The sequence below is a fragment of the Vulpes lagopus genome, chromosome 7 (genome assembly GCF_018345385.1).
Source record: "Vulpes lagopus strain Blue_001 chromosome 7, ASM1834538v1, whole genome shotgun sequence".
Lineage (NCBI taxonomy): Eukaryota > Metazoa > Chordata > Mammalia > Carnivora > Canidae > Vulpes > Vulpes lagopus.
In genome coordinates this window covers 126,531,180-126,548,418 of record NC_054830.1, presented here as the reverse complement: position 1 = coordinate 126,548,418, position 17,239 = coordinate 126,531,180, and the positions used below count along the sequence as shown (strand labels likewise).

Sequence of the window (17,239 nt, the reverse complement as noted above, 5' to 3'; positions counted from 1 at the left end):
AGAAGACCAGGACAATAAAACAATTATACCGTAATCCATATATTGAAAGTAGAACAAAGACTGAGCATGACAGACATATAAAAATGCAAAAGATAAAACTGTAAGTAAGAATTAGATAAAGGCCCCAAAAGGCATGTACATATTATGAAAAATAGACAGGAAATTAATTAAAATTGGTGAGATTTATAAATGAAGATACCATTTAAAAGAAAAAAGAATAAGACAAACAAAAAATAGCATTATATCACTGCCTACCTTACTTGTAGATTATCGGTCAAGTCTGAAAGTTTTCAAAGGTCCATGCATAAGGTTCAGAGATAGGAAGTAACTCAGTTTTAGCTGGTAAAGGTCCACCAGACCCTTAGTATAAATAAATTTTCCCACTACTTCTATAGGCAAGTAATAAGAATCAAGTGTCTTAACATGACCACCATCCTTCCAGGTGTGTCATTCACACACATATTTACACTCAACAGGGGTGTCATTTCCACACACACACACACACACACACACACACACACACACTCAACTGGTATGTCATTTCCTCACACACTCAACAGGCATGTCAGCTCCACACACATTCAAGAGGCTGTCATTTCCACGTACACTCAAGAGGCTGTAATTCCTCCACACACACTCAACAGGCTGTCATTTACACACACACACACACACACACACACACTCAACAGGCTGTCATTTCCACACACAGACACTCAACAGGTTATTTCCACACACACTCAGTAGGCTGTTATTTCCTCACACACATTCAACAGGTGTGTCCTTTCCACACTCAACAGGCATGTCATTTCCACACACACTCAAATGCAGGCACTGGGCTCACATGGGAATCATAACGGAGTGGCCTTCACCCCTTTCTTCAGAACCAGCTAATTTGCTGAGTCACACACACTAACAACCTCATATTAGATCACTGAGGGACCCTTTACATTGCTGACTCGTTTCAGTAAAACAAGACTACACAGCAAGTTGTTACTTTATAAAGAAAAAGTTAAAGGCAAAAGTAAAACAAAAGTTATAAGGGATTCAAAATGTAGTTCTCCAAACATACAATCCTACCTTTAAGGTTTTGTAGGCACTGCTCATAGTAGTTACCCGGTGATTGGAATGATTACCGCCCAACTTACAGAGATGACAAACTGGCCTCCGACATAATTCACAGTACATGTTTATTCTCTCCGTTTCATGTTCTGGGCACATTAAAATCTGTTGAGCACAGAATATAGGTGTAATTAAGGGTCCTCAGAGCCTGCAGGATACTCAATATCCCAACATACAAAGACGTGCTTTACCAAATCACTAAATAAAGCCATTTAAATGAATGAATTTTAAAAAGTGTAAAAGCATTTGGTGTATTAGAGTCACTATTTTTCAATTTGAGGATTCAAATGGCCAATTAAATATGCAGATATTATTTCCCCCAACTTGGTGGTAAGATGGTGACAATTCCATTGCTATCAGGTCTGCGTGCTTATTCAAGACAAAAAGGCCCTCTGGCCACACTGACTAGGCAAATTTGAGTGACGTGACCAGCGCTTTTGTAAGGTACCATGACAAATAACTGATAGGAACCCAAGGCCTCACCATCTTCATAAGAAATCTGCTCCTAAAGTGGTGCCTGGCTGGCTCAGTCAATAGAGCATGTGACTCCTGATCTGGGAGGTTGTGGGCTTGAGATTATTAAAAATAAAATCTTAAAAAAAAAAACCCTGCTACTAAGAAGTCTTGGAACACTTTATGATATAAGCTTCCAGATGTTTGCCTTTACATATTAATCATGTACATGATCAAATTTAGAACTGTTTTTCTTTCGTTTTCTTTTTTTTAGTACTGTTTTTCTGATTCAAGTTTCTAACTTACTCTGTAAACTATCACTATGTATGAAATAACGAGTTTCATTTGCAAGAAAGAGATTTCTTTAGACTAGTGTGTCAATGAAATCAAAAAGTTGTCTGTGGCTCCAACAGTTCACATTTTCAGCAACCACAACTGTTTTGATAATATCAAGACACAAAGAAAATGTCCAATATGAAAAAGCCTAATACCAATATGCAGGACCAGGATAAAAACTGGAAAAAAATTCAAATTTTCCAGCATGTCCAAGTTCCTACATTCTCAAAACCATTAAATTTATTTATTTGTTCTTATTATTTTAATTCCAGTATAGTTAATACACAGTGTTACATTAGTTTTCAAAGCCACTGCATTTTAAATAAAATAGAAAATTTGGCATTCTGCAAGGAAGGATAAGAACTCAAAGTTATAGGCAAATATAAGAGACAACTTTGTAGAATTTTACTATATTTAGCATTACACTATTTAAGGAAAGTAATATTTTCCTCAATATAACCCACCTCTTCAGTTCTCCCTTGCCAATCTTTTATTGTATTTGTAAGTAGACTAAGTCTGCAAATTATATTCAAAAAATTTTTACTCAAGATTTCATGTGTTTTAAATCATAAAAGCCCAAGTGTAATAAATTCTATAATGACAAGTTCTTTCATAATGGAAATAACTAGTATTAATCAGTTTAATTAATCTTCTGAGAGAGGCATTGAAGCCCCAAGTTGAAGTCATAAATTTTTAAAAGTCTGTGACCTGGTGCATTTAAAATGAGATAAGGAACATAATAGGGGATTATAAACTTTTTGATAAATATATTGCCACACTGACATAAGTTTTAAAAAAAAGACACAGTGTGAAAGCCCAGATTGTTTCTCTTTTGATCTACCAGTCCGGGGCCACTTACTATAATGTCAGAGGGGCACCTGGCTGGCTCAGTCAGCAAAGCATGCGACTCTTGATCTCAGGGTTCATGAGTTTGAGCCCCACAATGGGCATAGAGCTTACTTAAAAATATAGATATATGATGCAAAAAATACTCAGCTCATAGTCTCAAGATAACTTTTGGGATTTATTTCCATTGTATCTTTTAAGCAGACTCTACACCCAATGCAGAGCCCAACTTGGGGCTCAAACTTAGAACCCTGAGATCAAGACCTGAGCTGAGATCAAGGGTCAGACGCTCAACCTACTGAGTCACGGCAGCCCCCATTCTTCTATGACAAATTAAACAGCAAAGATTTATCCTCAAGAATGTAAACAGATTTCCATACTCACACACGTTACTAAGAAGAAATAAAAACTTTAATCAAAAGAATCTCTCAAGTTTCTGGTAATCTATCTAAATCAGAAAGCAGCATAAGTGAAGATAGCCAAACATCATTCTGCTTTTCTGCCACGAAGCAGGGCAAACCACAATGCATAAGGGTCTTGTGAGTGTTATTAGAGAAATTACCCAGAATACTTAAGAAATGTGAGTTTCACTTCAGATATTATATAAACATTATACCACAGTCTTCAAAACATTACGCAGTACTTACTCTTATATATGCACAGCATAAGCAGCTAACTGAAAACGTCAGAAAAATGTTTCCCAATCAGATCCTTTAGGCAACTATGGGTTTAATCACATTAAAGCACAGAAGCATTTGAACTTTATAACCACTTGGATCTCAGGGAGCACCTCTGAGACAATTCAGCCCTTCCCATTTGCAGAGGTAGCATTGCGAACATTTGCGTATCGTGCTGCATGACGCTGTGTTGTAACATAGCGACCCAGGATATTGCTTTTGGGCTGTGCGGGGAGTGTCCAGCCACACACAAAATAACTCCAAATGCCAGGCCTTAGTCTCTTGTACAGGTCTTTTTTCCTTTTATGTTCTCATTTTATATTTTTTTGGACATACACGTCTCTGTGTTTGGTGAGCACCATCCATTTTTTAAAATTAATTAATGTATGTATATATTTTGTTTATTTATTTTAAGTAAGCTCTACAATCAGAGTGGGGCTTGATCTCACAACCCCGAGATCAGGTCACTCACACACCTTTACCAACTGGGCCAGCCGGGCGCCCCTCTCTTTACAGGCTTTTCAACTTACTCCCATTCTTGCTGTCGAGGTCTAGATGCATAAATAATTCCTGTTAGGATACCGATATTCTAACCAAATCAGAACTTCTCTTACCTTGGGCCTAAAATTAGTCGTCGGACCCACATACTCATGCTGAGCTTTCACAGTACCCCACGGGTGGTAAATTTTGAAGCATTCATTGCAGTAGCTCGCGCTACAGTCCATGCAACTTTTTGTGGACTCCTGGGGTGGTGGCTTACAAAGGTCACACATGATAGCTGTGGCTGCCCTGGCTGCCTGCCGGTACCTCTCGACAATAGTTTCCAAAGTGAAATTTCGAAACAGACCATTGATTCCTCGTTCTCCAAGATCCACATCATGCTCACAGCCGGGGCAAGGAAAAGTGGTTGTCCTGGGGGTCAGTGAACCGCGCTTCCAGCCTGTGTAATTGGAAGTCCTTGTTTAGTTATGTCAGTAGGAAAACAAACAGAATGAAGGAGAAAGGAGTGATGTTTTGGAAAGAGACAGAGATACACCTACATTCCCACCACCACCACCAGCACCCCTATCCCCGGAAATAACGCTCAGAGTGGTGGCTCCACCACTTGAATCAGTCTGTATTCTGAAAATGCATAATGCTTATTTTTCCGTGGTATACAAAAGACAAGCCCAAGTTATTAGATAGGTCTTAAAGAGGAGAGGAAAATCTAGAGTAAATCCCACACAAAACCATATCAAACCAAACAGATATATAGACAAAACACAGAATACAATACTACACAGGGTCAGGATTTTTTTTTTTTTTTTGGAAAGCATATAATTAACATTTATAGTTATTTCTATGTATCATATCCAAAGTAATTTGGTTTTCATTTAAATGAACACAGCCTTGGCTGATGGATAGGAGACAAACTCATACAAAAATGACAGAAGACCCTAAACAGTGCCCCATGGAGAGGCTCCAGAAAGATCCAAATAGTTCTGTATGCTATTTGAAATTGTGTATACAATTTCAACAGTCCATAGCTTTGATCAGATTCTGAAAAGAATATGTGACCATAAAATAGTTAAGAACCACTACAAAAGAGCATTCCCCACAGTAGTATTGTTTTATCCAGGTAGGCAAAATCATTAGTTAACTGAGTGTAATCTATAAGAGTGAAAACCTCATCCATAGACCTAGAGACTAGTGACTTTAAGAGGGACCAACCATTTAGTATCTTCTTATGACCTGAAAAAAAGAACCATTAAAATTACTTAATTCAGTAAGCCAAAAGTTAACCCAACAAGTATAATTAATAATTTTCTAATATATACATAATTCAGTGAATGACCATGAAGAGCACACTTTTGTTCAATATTATCTTGATTTTTAACAAATCAAGAAACCAAGACATGACCGTCCTTACCCACAGGTTCAAGAGAACCTGGGGTTGTTCCTTTAACCTAAGCACATGCATACTTATTCCCTGCTCTCATTTATAAATCTACCCTGAGAGCACGTAGTCTTCGTTGTTCACAAAATAACTACCTAATTATAAACACAAACTTCTTAACCTAAAGCCTCTTTCATTCTACCATATATCCAGTACTAAAAACCAATGGCCAAACTTAGTCTACACATTTGTAATAAATCTTTCCAACAGCTATGTTAATATTGCTTTGGCACATTACTATCATCACTGAAAAGACTGTCTTAAAATAGATCTTGCATGATAACACTAAAGGTAAATTTTAGCCATCAGCTCACAATATTATTCATTTGAAGTGACTTGACAGCATGCTAAGTGGCACTGTGTTCCCAAAAGTACTTATGCAACAAACATGCAGAGTATTTTTGATATCTTCATTTACCTTTGCATTTCTAAACCTATAAAAAAAAAGCATAACAAAAAAAGCTGCCCCATAAAAATTAGAAAATTCTACATAAAATATATTTTTATGATAATCCTCAAAACATGCAACACAGTCCAAGATATTTCACAACACAGCAGGCATATAACAAAATAAGCAGCAAAGCCACTTTTTAAGACACATGCCAATGAAAATTTCATTCATGAAAAAAACAAGCCAAATAATTCTGGAAGTGATATAGTGCAGTGGTCAAGTTGAAAAAAATGGAAAGTCCCTTTTAACTGCATGCTTCCATATGTGAACCAGGTGATAGAAATCAAAATGGATAAACCCAAACAGTCAATGTTTAAAAAAATGAGTTATTTTTATGCTTTTATGAATTGAAGGTGGAGATCAGTTTAAGTAACAGGATCAAACAAAATTAAATCACGACAACAAAGTCATGCTTTCACATATATACTGGTGACACCCAGATTGTGGCCTTCATGTTCAGAAATTTCAAATAAGATGTTTCGTCCCTTTTCTGTAAACCTCTTTTGTTTTTATAAAAAAATAAGGTGTAAAGCATCACACAGCCTAATAAGACAAAATATTAAGTCGATACATCTCAGCTGTTTTCCTAAACAGATCTTAAAAAAAAATTCTCATCTTTTTCTGTGAATGCCAAAGTATTTAAGTTTTATTTCATGTCTTGGGCTTCCACCATTGTCTTCAAAAACAAATGATAGTATATATGTTCAGGGCAATAAGGAAACAGAACAGATCTAAGGATATCCTAGGAAGTAAATCTAGTGGGGGAAAAAAAAATCAAGACAGAGGGGCACCTGGGTGGCTCAGTGATTGAGCATCTGCCTTCAGCTCAGGTCGTGATCCCAGGGTCCTGGGATCAAGTCCCACATCAGGCTCTCTGCAGGGATCCTGCTTCTCCCTCTGCCTATGTCTCTGCCTCTCTCTCTCTCTCTGTCTCTCATGAATAAATAAAATCTTTTAAAAAATCGAGACAGTAGAACTAAGAATAAAATGTAATAGAGTCAACTTTTTACTCTACAGCTGTGTTCTCTACTATAGTAACTATTAGCCAAATATCACTATCTAAATTTAAATGAAAGATTCAGTTCCTTGGTTGCACTAGACACATTTCAAATTCTCAAGAGCCATATGTGACTGGTGGCTCCCATACTGTCCAGTGCATGGTCAAACAAAACATTCCCATGATCATAGAATGTTCCATCAAGTAATATTCCCCAACAGCATGACATAATGAGAAAGAAAAGCAATGATGACTTTGAAAGGTAAGGAAGCAAGGTGGGCCAAGCAATGTAACTGTATATGTCAAACTGCATTTATGGGGCCAATTACATGTGCAGATTATTTGAATCTGTCCCTTTGCAGGATTAATTCTTTTCCCCAATAACACCTTGACTTCAGAGACAGATTCATGACACATATGAATATAACAGATTTATGACACATGTGTCATAAAATCATGACACAATTTGAAAATGAAGACTCCAAAAAAAAAAATCCTCAGATTGGTTTCTAGCAAATCTCCCCTCAAAATTACCTTTCAATCATTATGTTTTGTCACTGAAATATCAGAGAAAATAAAGGATTTCAAAACCAAGTCAGTTCGTAAGGAGTTCAAAACTCTGCTAGCTGTATCCTCTCCCAAATTCTGACTACAAACTACTTCCCCACCATCAGCTGCCAGCCAGTTCAGGTCGGGCTTCTAGGTGCTTGGCAAAGGGCTCATGGATTGTGCTGCCACATTCATGCTTCTTTCAGTACGTGCTCACCATCTGATGCCTACGAGCTACAATCACCTCCCAAGTATTAGGGGCATGTTCAAACTGCAACACCTTTATCTCAACTACTGTCTGAAAGAAATAGGGAGCAAGCAATGCTTAAAGCCAACTGCTCCTGCCTTTCCTCCTATTTACTAAGTCTCAACACTTAAGATTCTCAGGGACTCACTGAAGCTTGTAAGAGAAAGGATGCCACATGGCTTTTGGAAGTGTCAGATCTGTAAACTGAGGCACGTAGAGAGATAGGTAAGGAAGACAGAAAAGGGATAACATTTCAGGTGTTTATTTTCTCTAGTAAAATAGAAGGTATCACCAGCATTCTGCAAAAAAATAAAAAGTAGCCAATTTTACTTTAAAGGTCAACTGGAGTTAAAAAAAAAATCCTTTTAATAAAAAGGGTTGCCCCATTGTGTGCCCAGAAGTCAAATACTTTGGAAAGCCTAAAAGAGGCAGTGTACGTTATTTACCCACAAATGGGTAATACCTCAAGGTCAAAACTCAAACACTTTCAAACATTACCAGAGGAAAGACACCGTATGCACAAAACAAGCAAAGATTGTATTATTAAGTACCCAAAAAACTGCCACTGCCCTTTAAGCAAAGTTTTAAATGCAGAAGAGAGTACTGGCTCATTTGACCATGCCCAAGGTAGCAATATGGCCATTAATATAATCTTTGTTCCACTAAGTAAGTGAAAAGAATCATTAGGCATATTAAAAGAACTCATAGACACGAGTATGTCATTTTCTTCAAAAATATCTTGTCGCGCCAATGGACAAAAGGGAGGCACTGGTGACTGGAGCTCCCTTTAGAAACACCAGCCCTCACTTGGAAATTTAGTCCTGTTGACCTTTAAGTCATTCAGCCCAATTTGTCCACTTTCTACAAAATTTTGAACACTTGACCACTGATATTTACACACTTTATGTATACAAGGTTATTAAATTTAATTCTAACACTATACTGCCTGCGGCCACACAAGCAATAAAGCGTTTTCTACCTCTCCACCCCAAAGATCTCCGTTGTGACGCTGCGAACAATGAACAGAAAGCTGGATTTAGAATTTAATTTCAAAGAGAAGATTCACAACTCGTTAACAAAAGATAAAGCAGTAACTGTGTCCTGTACACAACACAATTCTTGCATTAACGGTAAGAAAATGTGTTTTTTTCCTGGCACACGTGGTATTTATGAAACCATCACTGTCAAACATTCATCAAGCTGACCTTAGAGTTCAGAATCAATCATTGTTGGCGCAGCCCTGAAGAGGTCTAAACTCTATCTTATAGATTTGTATGTTTGCACAATTGTATTTCTGGTAACTTGAAAATACACAGCAATAGCAAGCATCTTTTGTTTGATTTTTTAACTGATGTATACCAAACCAACCCTGTAAGTAAGTATTGCTAAAACTGTATCATCTTCCAAAAAGAAATATAAAATGTGGGGAAAGCTTGTACACATGTGACCCAAAATGTATAGTAATATGGCTATTTTTATATAATTGAATGTGTTACAGTGTTGCATACACAAACCCTACTCTCCTTTCAAGGCAGCACCCTTTTATTTTAAAAAATCTGCCAAATATCCAATGCAATGATAGCCAAAAGGGCTATCCGAGCCAAAAGCATCAGCCACATATGCCATTAAATTTTCCAGTAGCCAGATTAATTAAAAAGAAAGTGAAATCAATTTTCTTTTTTTTTTTTTTGTGAAATCAATTTTAATATGTGATTTACTGAACCCAATATATCCAAAATACTAACACCTCAAAATGTAATAAAAACTATTAGAGACATTTAATATTCTTTTCATTCTAAGGGTTTGGCATTCACAGGGTATTTTTTACACCTCCAGCACATTGCAGTTCAGACTAGCTTATTTCAAGTGGTCATGGGGCTAGTTGCTACTGCACTGGACAATCCTGATCTAACTAATTCCTTTATTAAACCAGGGGCAAAACTAATTTTTAGAATTCTACTCCTCCCACACCAATACTCAGAATAGGATTTCTTTCCCAAGTATCTCTAAGTGATGAAAAATTAAAAAAAAATAAGCCTGCCAGGAAAAAAGGAGGGGCATTACTTCCCTATGAATTTCTCTTTGAATCGCTCCAAAGAAAAAGTAGAGGCAAATGACCCATAAATGGAGGGTAGCATTATATTTGTAATATCATTACTTCTATTAATTCAAAACTGATACCATGATAAGAACGGCAATCCTAAATCCACATTCATTTGATAAAATCCTCCAGGAATGATTATTATACTTGGAGCCCCCCAACCCTCTGAGTACTCGATCTGTATTTGTTAATTTGCTCTGTAGGCTCTTCTTGATGAATGATTGTGTTCTAACTATGACGCTCTACGTAACGCTAGGCTATATGCCTCTTGAAAAGGAGGGACAGATCTATCTTGTTCATTCCTCTTGACCATTTAGCCAAGCCTGGCAACCAGCAGGTAAATTCAGTATTTGTTGAATGAATGAATGCAAGCTTGAGAATTTCAATGTTGGAGAAGAAATGGCGGTTGACATACAACCGACTTATCCTACCACCCAAGGCAGGAATCCCCTCTACAATGTATTCAAATGGTGGTCACTCACCCACTCTTTAAAACAAAGATTTCAAATACTGATGGCCCAAATGCTGAATGGGACGGTCATAGCTAAAGATGTGCATTGGCTGCCCTATCCTATGCTGAGCTGGTATGGAGTCATTCAATAATTTGAATTACCTACCAACATTTAAAAGACAGATTACACATCAAAAACACTATCAGGTTCTTTTGCAGGGGGGGGGGGACAGTAAATCTGAAAATCTAGCACCCCTAAACTAATGCACTAGTGCCAAGTGGCTAAGTGCCCAATTAGACAAGGCATCCATTCTGGTCTACAGTCTCAAACCATGTGCCACCATGTTCTACAGGGGAGGCCTGGAGTCAACTGGCTGCTAGTTTTCTTAAAGTAGATGAGTTAATGGGAAAATGAAATATTTACTCTCTATCAAAGAAGTAAAATCAAGGTGTTTATTATGCCTGGGACCTGTTTCCCTAATGCATATGGCCCCTGAAGCATTCTAAATCTGACCCCTCATTTGAATACTTCTACTGACAGTGAGCTGACAACCTCATCTTTGGAAACCCATGATGGGTGTTTGTTTTCTTTGGCACTGAGCTTGAAATCTGCATTCCTTTTCACAGAAAGGTTTTCTACCTCCCCCCATCTCAGGACATGATCCAACTTGACAGGGTTCTTCCTCAAGGAGAGGGAGGAACATCTTGGTAATTCTATTTCTGATCTAGATGGTGTAAAATATGGTGGAATAGATCTCTTGTTTTAGGAGGAAAAATAACACTATTATTGATTAAAAGCCATCATGGCATGTTTTGTGGAAATCTTGTAGCAGGGGTCATTCAACAACCACTCCACAAATATGTATTAAATATCTGGGATCCCCTGGTGGCTTAGCAGTTTAGTGCCTGCCTTTGACCCAGGGCGTGATCCTGGAGTCCCGGGATCGAGTCCCAGGTCGGGCCGCCTGCATGGAGCCTGCTTCTCCCTCTGCCTGTGTCTCTGCCTCTCTCTCTCTCTCTCTCTCTCTCTCTCTCTCTCCTCTCTCTGTCTCTCATGAATAAAATCTTAAAAAAAAGATATCCACCAAGTAATATCTAGGTGTGCTTCTAAAAGCAGTTAACCATATTTCATCTAGTTAGATATATATATTTATCTGTATTTCATCCATACTCCATATGAATCACATATAAATACCAACCAAATGTTAAGATTAGAAGCCCACATGAGATACAGGATTTTATGTATGTGTGTAAGCTCTATCTAATTATAGAAATGTTAGTAGATAACTAAAATTCCTTTTAATGATTTGTGTTAAATATTAATAGAAAAAAGTAAATTTCCCTTGGTCAATCAATCAAGGGGTCTGTCCCTAATTAGCCAATGAGGATCTACCAACAGAATATCTGTTTTCCCTAGTAGGTAATTTCCAGCTATGGAAATCTGTCCCTGCCCCCGGGGCTGCCAGCTGGTTCCTAGCAGGGAGGGAAACATACAAGTGATGACTTCATAATAAGCATAACTCTCTCTGATCTCATACTCCCTGCAGCCACAGTCATTTAACACTCTTTTCAATATATGCTTATAATTTTTATATATGCAAAATATCTTCCAAGTAATTCATGATTACCTTTTAAAGAAAAAGATGTTTTTAAAGCAGCATAATAACTACTTTTAGATCAAATCCACTCTTATGGAGACGCCTGGGTGGCTCAGCAGTTGAGCGTTTGTCTGCCTTCGGCCCCAGGTATGCTGCCAGAGTCCCGGGCTCAAATCCCACATTGGGCTCCCTGCAGGAAGACTGCTTCTCCCTCTGCCTATGTCTCTGCATCTCTCTGTGTCTCTCATGAATAAATAAGTAAAATCTTAAAAAAGAAAAAATCCACTCTTATCCAGTGTCTGATGAAGCAGAGAGACACATACATTGCCCTACAAGATACCAGATCACATTGCGGACCAAAAAAGACAGCATTCACTAAATGCAAATGAGGAGAAGAAAATTCTCTTCTACTAAGTTTTTTTTTTATATTAAAGATTAAAAAATTATTCTTATACTATAGGGGGAAGAAGTAAACAGAGGGTCCTAAAAGATCAAACTTAAAAGCTCCAAACCAAAACCGGGTAGAACTGAGGCAGTGAAGTTTGGTGTTTAGAGCTACTCACATACTCTCCTCCTACAAATGATGCGAGTACCTAACCTGACGCTGAGATACTGGTACTCAAATCTCGGCCTCCTCTTGGACCTCACTGCTGATTTTGGCCCTGAAATGCCCAGTGGCCCTGTTCCTGGGATTTCAAATTAGTTTTGATCTACTTTAATTCTGCAATGGAGGTCCAGAAGAAAGAAAGTTAACACTATCCCAACGGGTAACAAGTATGATGGACTTCTATCATTACTACAGAATTCCACCACTAGTTAGCTGATATTCAAAAATCCTGATTTCAAAAAATGGATTTAAAATGGCTGAAGAAGATAAAGTCCTCAGGTAGAACAAAATGACACCAAATAATTAATCTAAAAAGCCTTTTGGGAACAGTCGTTATGGAATCTCATCCCTTAATTTGGCACATTTATTTCCATATTACTATAGACAGAGGATTCCCTAGTGAGTACTTCCGTGATCCATTGTTTCATCCCTCATCTAATCTAGAGGACCCCTTGGGTCAGAACACACCCCAAAATACAGACCATTATTAAGAGCTCTAACACAAAGCTGGGGTTCAGTATTCAACTTTAAGTGTATCCCAGGAGACAGGAGAAGTTCACTTCTGAACTTCTGAAGGGAAGGGCTCCTTTACAACTAGTTTCAATTTATTCACCTGGAAAGATCAACCCGCAAAATGGCAAAAATAATGTCCCTTCCACAAATATCGCTGAAGACTCCCAGGCCCCAGGCTTCGGCCACATACCTGGTCTGCTAAGTCTGTCAATTTTGTCCATGCTCGGGGACGGGAGCCGAAGTCGAGGACTGCTCTGATTGGAGTTGTCTGATCCCACGTCAATGAATGAATCATCAAGTGTCAGTAAGAGTTCTTTTACACACTTATGACAGATACTGTGTTGACAAGGGAGAATCAGTGGGTGGGTAAACAGCTCCTTGCATGCTGGGCAAATGAGCTCTCTTTCGATATTCTTAATGGTAACCTGGAGAAAGATCAGAATCAAAAGCCCTCGGTGAGTGAACATATTACCATGTTTATGCCTCTTGTGTCAGTTACATGTGTATGCCTTGCCAAAGGGAATCAAGAAACGGTTTATAATCTGAGGTTGCTTTCTGGCAATGAAATTCTGTACCATCAGCCCCCCTTACCACCCACAGCCTAGAACTGAAGGGACACAGAAATGAAAAAACCGAAGTCTGAGCAATATCAGCACCAAATATGAGCAGGCCATATTTCACCAATCATGAAGTTATTCAAATCATCATGAATTCACTGATTTAGGACATCTGAAAAACCCTTAAAGTAGATGACTTCAGTAAAAGTTAAGAATACAGCCCACTAGGGATCCCTGGGTGGCGCAGCGGTTTGGCGCCTGTCTTTGGCCCAGGGCGCGATCCTGGAGACCCGGGATCGAATCCCACATCGGGCTCCCGGTGCATGGAGCCTGCTTCTCCCTCTGCCTGTGTCTCTGCCTCTCTCTCTCTCTCTCTCTGTGACTATCATAAATAAAAAAATAAAAAAAAAAAAAGAATACAGCCCACTAGAATGAGACTGCTCCTACTGAGCACGCTAACTCTGTGGCAAAAGAGAGCTGGCAAAAACTGGGTTAGCCAGTATGTTCATGGAAGCCTCCTTGAAATCTCTTTACAAGCTGAATCATCAGCAATTGTCTACATTAAATGTGACCAATTTCCACATGCTGCAACTGTAATGTTGCTGAAAAGCTTGAGGTTCTGCTGCCTATCAAAGTGGTTATCTTAAAAGCACTTTATGAATATTGAAAGGGTGGAGAGGACTAGAAAGCACCATTATAAGTGCTCTCAATACTACAGGCTTGCATTATTTTCCATGAGAAACCCTCAGTCTCTTATCACAACCAAAAAGGTTTGATGACCTCATGCTCATTTTCCCATCCTTTCCATATGCAGCCCCCCAAACTGCAGGTGCTATGAATCTATATTCAGCACCCCTGCGGTTTTACAGTTCAATTTTAAAGTGCTCCTAACCATGTACAATCATTTCAATTACTGGAGATCCAAAGAAAATGAGAATTGAATCAATTTACTCATTTCCACAAATAAAAATGTATGTTCTTCTATTCCCCCTAAAGCGACCTTTATGTGCTTTAATAATCCCTGACAGAAGCACTACATCCAACCGGCTTTATCACTGCCCATGGTCTTTGAAGCGTTTCTTGCTGCATCATTCAATAAATATTTCATAGAAGCCCACATCATGTCACGATTTTATTAAATTTGGAAGAGTGCCACGCTTCACAATTCACAGCAGAGAAAATAGAATATTCGCATCCTCGCTCATTTCACAAAGAATCTGACACCTCAATTCGAAGGAAAATACTGTTCTGAGGGTCCAAGATAGGTCCAAAAGAAAACACTGCTCTGAAGGTGCACAACACGTTCCCATCTGGTAAAAGGTCTGCCTCCGGCGGAAGGTCCCAGGTCACTTCCATCTTCCTTGTACATAAAGCGGTACATAAGCTTCGTAATCACGGCAAACATCAAGTGATCCTTCCCCAAAAGAAAAAGGACTTCTCATTTTAGACCCACTGAGGGCAGCAACAACTCGATTAAGAGAAATGGGATGCGGCGGCTCCCGCAATTAAGCTGAGGATCAGCAGGGTTCGACGAGAAACTAACAGGTTGGAGCGAGGGGCAGACCCGAGCCTTTGGAACAAACGCACTTGCGCCCCGACAGCTGCCGGGGCCTCCCGCCTCCCGCGCGCCCGGCCGGCAGCGCCGGGGAGGAGCCTGCGCTCGCGGGGCTGGCGGGGCGGCTGGGGAGCGCCCGCGGGGTCCGGGCGGGGTCCGGGCGGGGTCCGGGCGGGGACGCCCCGGGACAAAGGGGCGGCGGGACACGCGCCCCGGGCCAGTCGACTCCAGCCCGGCCCCGGTTCGGGCGCCCCGCGCGGACTCCCCGAGGTGCTCAGGTGGGCGACCGCACGCCCGCCCTGGCTCCCGGGGGGAGAGGCTCCCGCGGCTCGGCCGGAGGGGGGCAGAGAGCGCGCGAGCCGGGGCCCCGGGGAGCCGCCCCGGAGCGGGGGGCGGGGGCGGCGGCCGCGGTCGCCCACTCACCAGCGAGTCGGAACCATCCCCTTCCATGGTGGCCTCTGCCAGGTGTCATCAACCGCACGGTCCAAAGCGGCGGGCGGGCGGCCCGGGCAGGGTCTGGTGGGCGGGTCCCCGGGGGTCGCGGAGCCTGGGCTCGGAGCCGAGGGCTGGCCGGTGGGCCGGACCGGCCAGCGGACCGACGCGGCTGGGAGCGGGGCGGGGGAAGCACAGGCACCGAGAGCCGAGCGGCGCGCCCTGCGACGGCCCCGGAATCCCGCCCCGCGGCCGGCTGCGGCGGCGGCTCCTGCGGACTGCGGCGGGGCGGGCGGCCGCGCGGAGACCGGGCGCCGACGCCGCGGAGGGCGGGGCGGGGCGGGGCGGGGCGGCGCCGTCGCCCGGGCAACAGCGCCCACCGCACAAAGGGGGCGGGGCGGGGCGGGGCGCGGGCGGGGGCGCGGCGCGCGCGCTGGGTCGGCCGCCGGGGCCCCGCCCCCCCGCCGCTCGCCCCCGCCCGGGGCCCCGCCCCCCCGCCGCTCGCCCCCGCCCGGGGCCCCGCCCCCCCGCCGCTCGCCCCCGCCCGGGGCCCCGCCCCCCCGCCGCTCGCCCCCGCCCGGGGCCCCGCCCCCCCGCCGCTCGCCCCCTCCCGGGCCGCCGCCGCCGCCTCCCCGCCGCGGCGGGAAGCCTCGGAGGGGCGGAAGCGAGGGGCTCGGGAGGCGGAGGGCGGCGCCGGGGCGGGGCCGGGGCGGGGCGGGGCGCTCGGCGGGGTGCGGCGACTGCGGCCCCGGCTGCTGGCCCGGCGCGGCCCCTCCGCCCTTCAGCTTGTTTCCCGGCGCCTCGGGGAGGCATCACCGCGAGGCCGCGTCTTCGGACGCTGGACGGCCGGCGGGGGCGGGGGCGGGGGCGGGGGCGGGCGCGCGGGGGAGGGACCGCAGGGAGACCCGGGCCGGGGCTTCCCCGAGCGGCCCCCCGTGCACCCCCGCCCGGGGCTTCCTGCTCCTCTTCCGGCCCCGCTCGTCGGGCGAACCTCACGTCTCTCGCTGGTCACCAGCCGCTCGCTTCCCGCTTCTGCTCCGACACCCCGGGGCGCGGCGCTGCCACGCACGACGCGCTCCCGCCAGGTGGCGCGGGGCGGGCGCCGCCGGCCTGCGGTGCCCCCTGGGGGACAGGGCGCGGGCTGCTCGGGGCCCGGGCGCCCCCGCGGAGCGCCGCCGGCCGGGACCAGCAGCGCGACCTCCCCCCGCCGCGGCGCCCAAGCGCCTTTCCTGCGTCTCCTTTCCCCGCCAGCCGGAGTCGGTGACCTGCAGCGCTTGCAAGGCCGTGCTGCTGGGGCTCGCCACTGCCCTCCCGGCTGCTGAGTCCACCCGTACGTGGAGGACAGGGAAACGCGCGCCTGAACAGCCGGGCGGAGGGACCTCGGCTGCAGCAGAGGAATCCCCGTTGACGCTCCGAAATGCTTCCTGCTTGTGGTCTCCATTCGGGAGCCGTCCGTCGCTTGCAAGGCTCTAGGGTCTTCGCGCCAGCACGTCAGCAGCCGTACAGCCTCTTCGCCAGCCCGACGATTTAAATAATGGTGCAGCGGTGTGGACCGCCGCAATGGTGCTGAAGGGCACAGTCTGTTTACAGTTGAGGTGGGGGAGGACGAGCCCCTGCCCGGCAATGACTGGACTGCTCTCCGGGGCCCCACCGCTGGAGTTGAGGCTGCTTCCTTCCCCTGAAACATCCTCATCTGGAGGGGAATGAGAATAGCCAGTGCCTCCGTAATTCGGTTACCTGTATCACGGGCCACACCACGTTCCCCACACAGTTTTTAAAAGATGCAGCCCTTAAAAAGCATGACAGATCAGTGT

The 17,239-nt window shown here is 43.7% G+C and overlaps 1 protein-coding gene across 3 annotated transcripts in view; it reads right to left on the bottom strand.

Annotated features, from left to right (window-relative positions):
• TRIM36 (tripartite motif containing 36) overlaps positions 1–15,934 on the bottom strand; it is a 34,202-nt gene extending 18,268 nt beyond the window's left edge. The window contains exons 1-6 of one of the 3 annotated variants that reach the window (XM_041764311.1): positions 15,417–15,934; positions 13,072–13,306; positions 8,591–8,620; positions 5,142–5,162; positions 4,046–4,371; positions 1,078–1,224 (exon numbers count right to left, since the gene is read on the bottom strand). In XM_041764311.1, the coding sequence (XP_041620245.1) occupies positions 1,078–1,224; positions 4,046–4,371; positions 5,142–5,162; positions 8,591–8,620; positions 13,072–13,306; positions 15,417–15,443 (786 nt within the window). In that variant the 5' untranslated portion in view covers positions 15,444–15,934. The remainder of the gene's footprint in view (positions 1–1,077; positions 1,225–4,045; positions 4,372–5,141; positions 5,163–8,590; positions 8,621–13,071; positions 13,307–15,416) is intronic. The other 2 variants (XM_041764312.1, XM_041764313.1) reach the window with 2 other exon arrangements.
• Between the last annotated feature and the right edge of the window lie 1,305 nt (positions 15,935–17,239).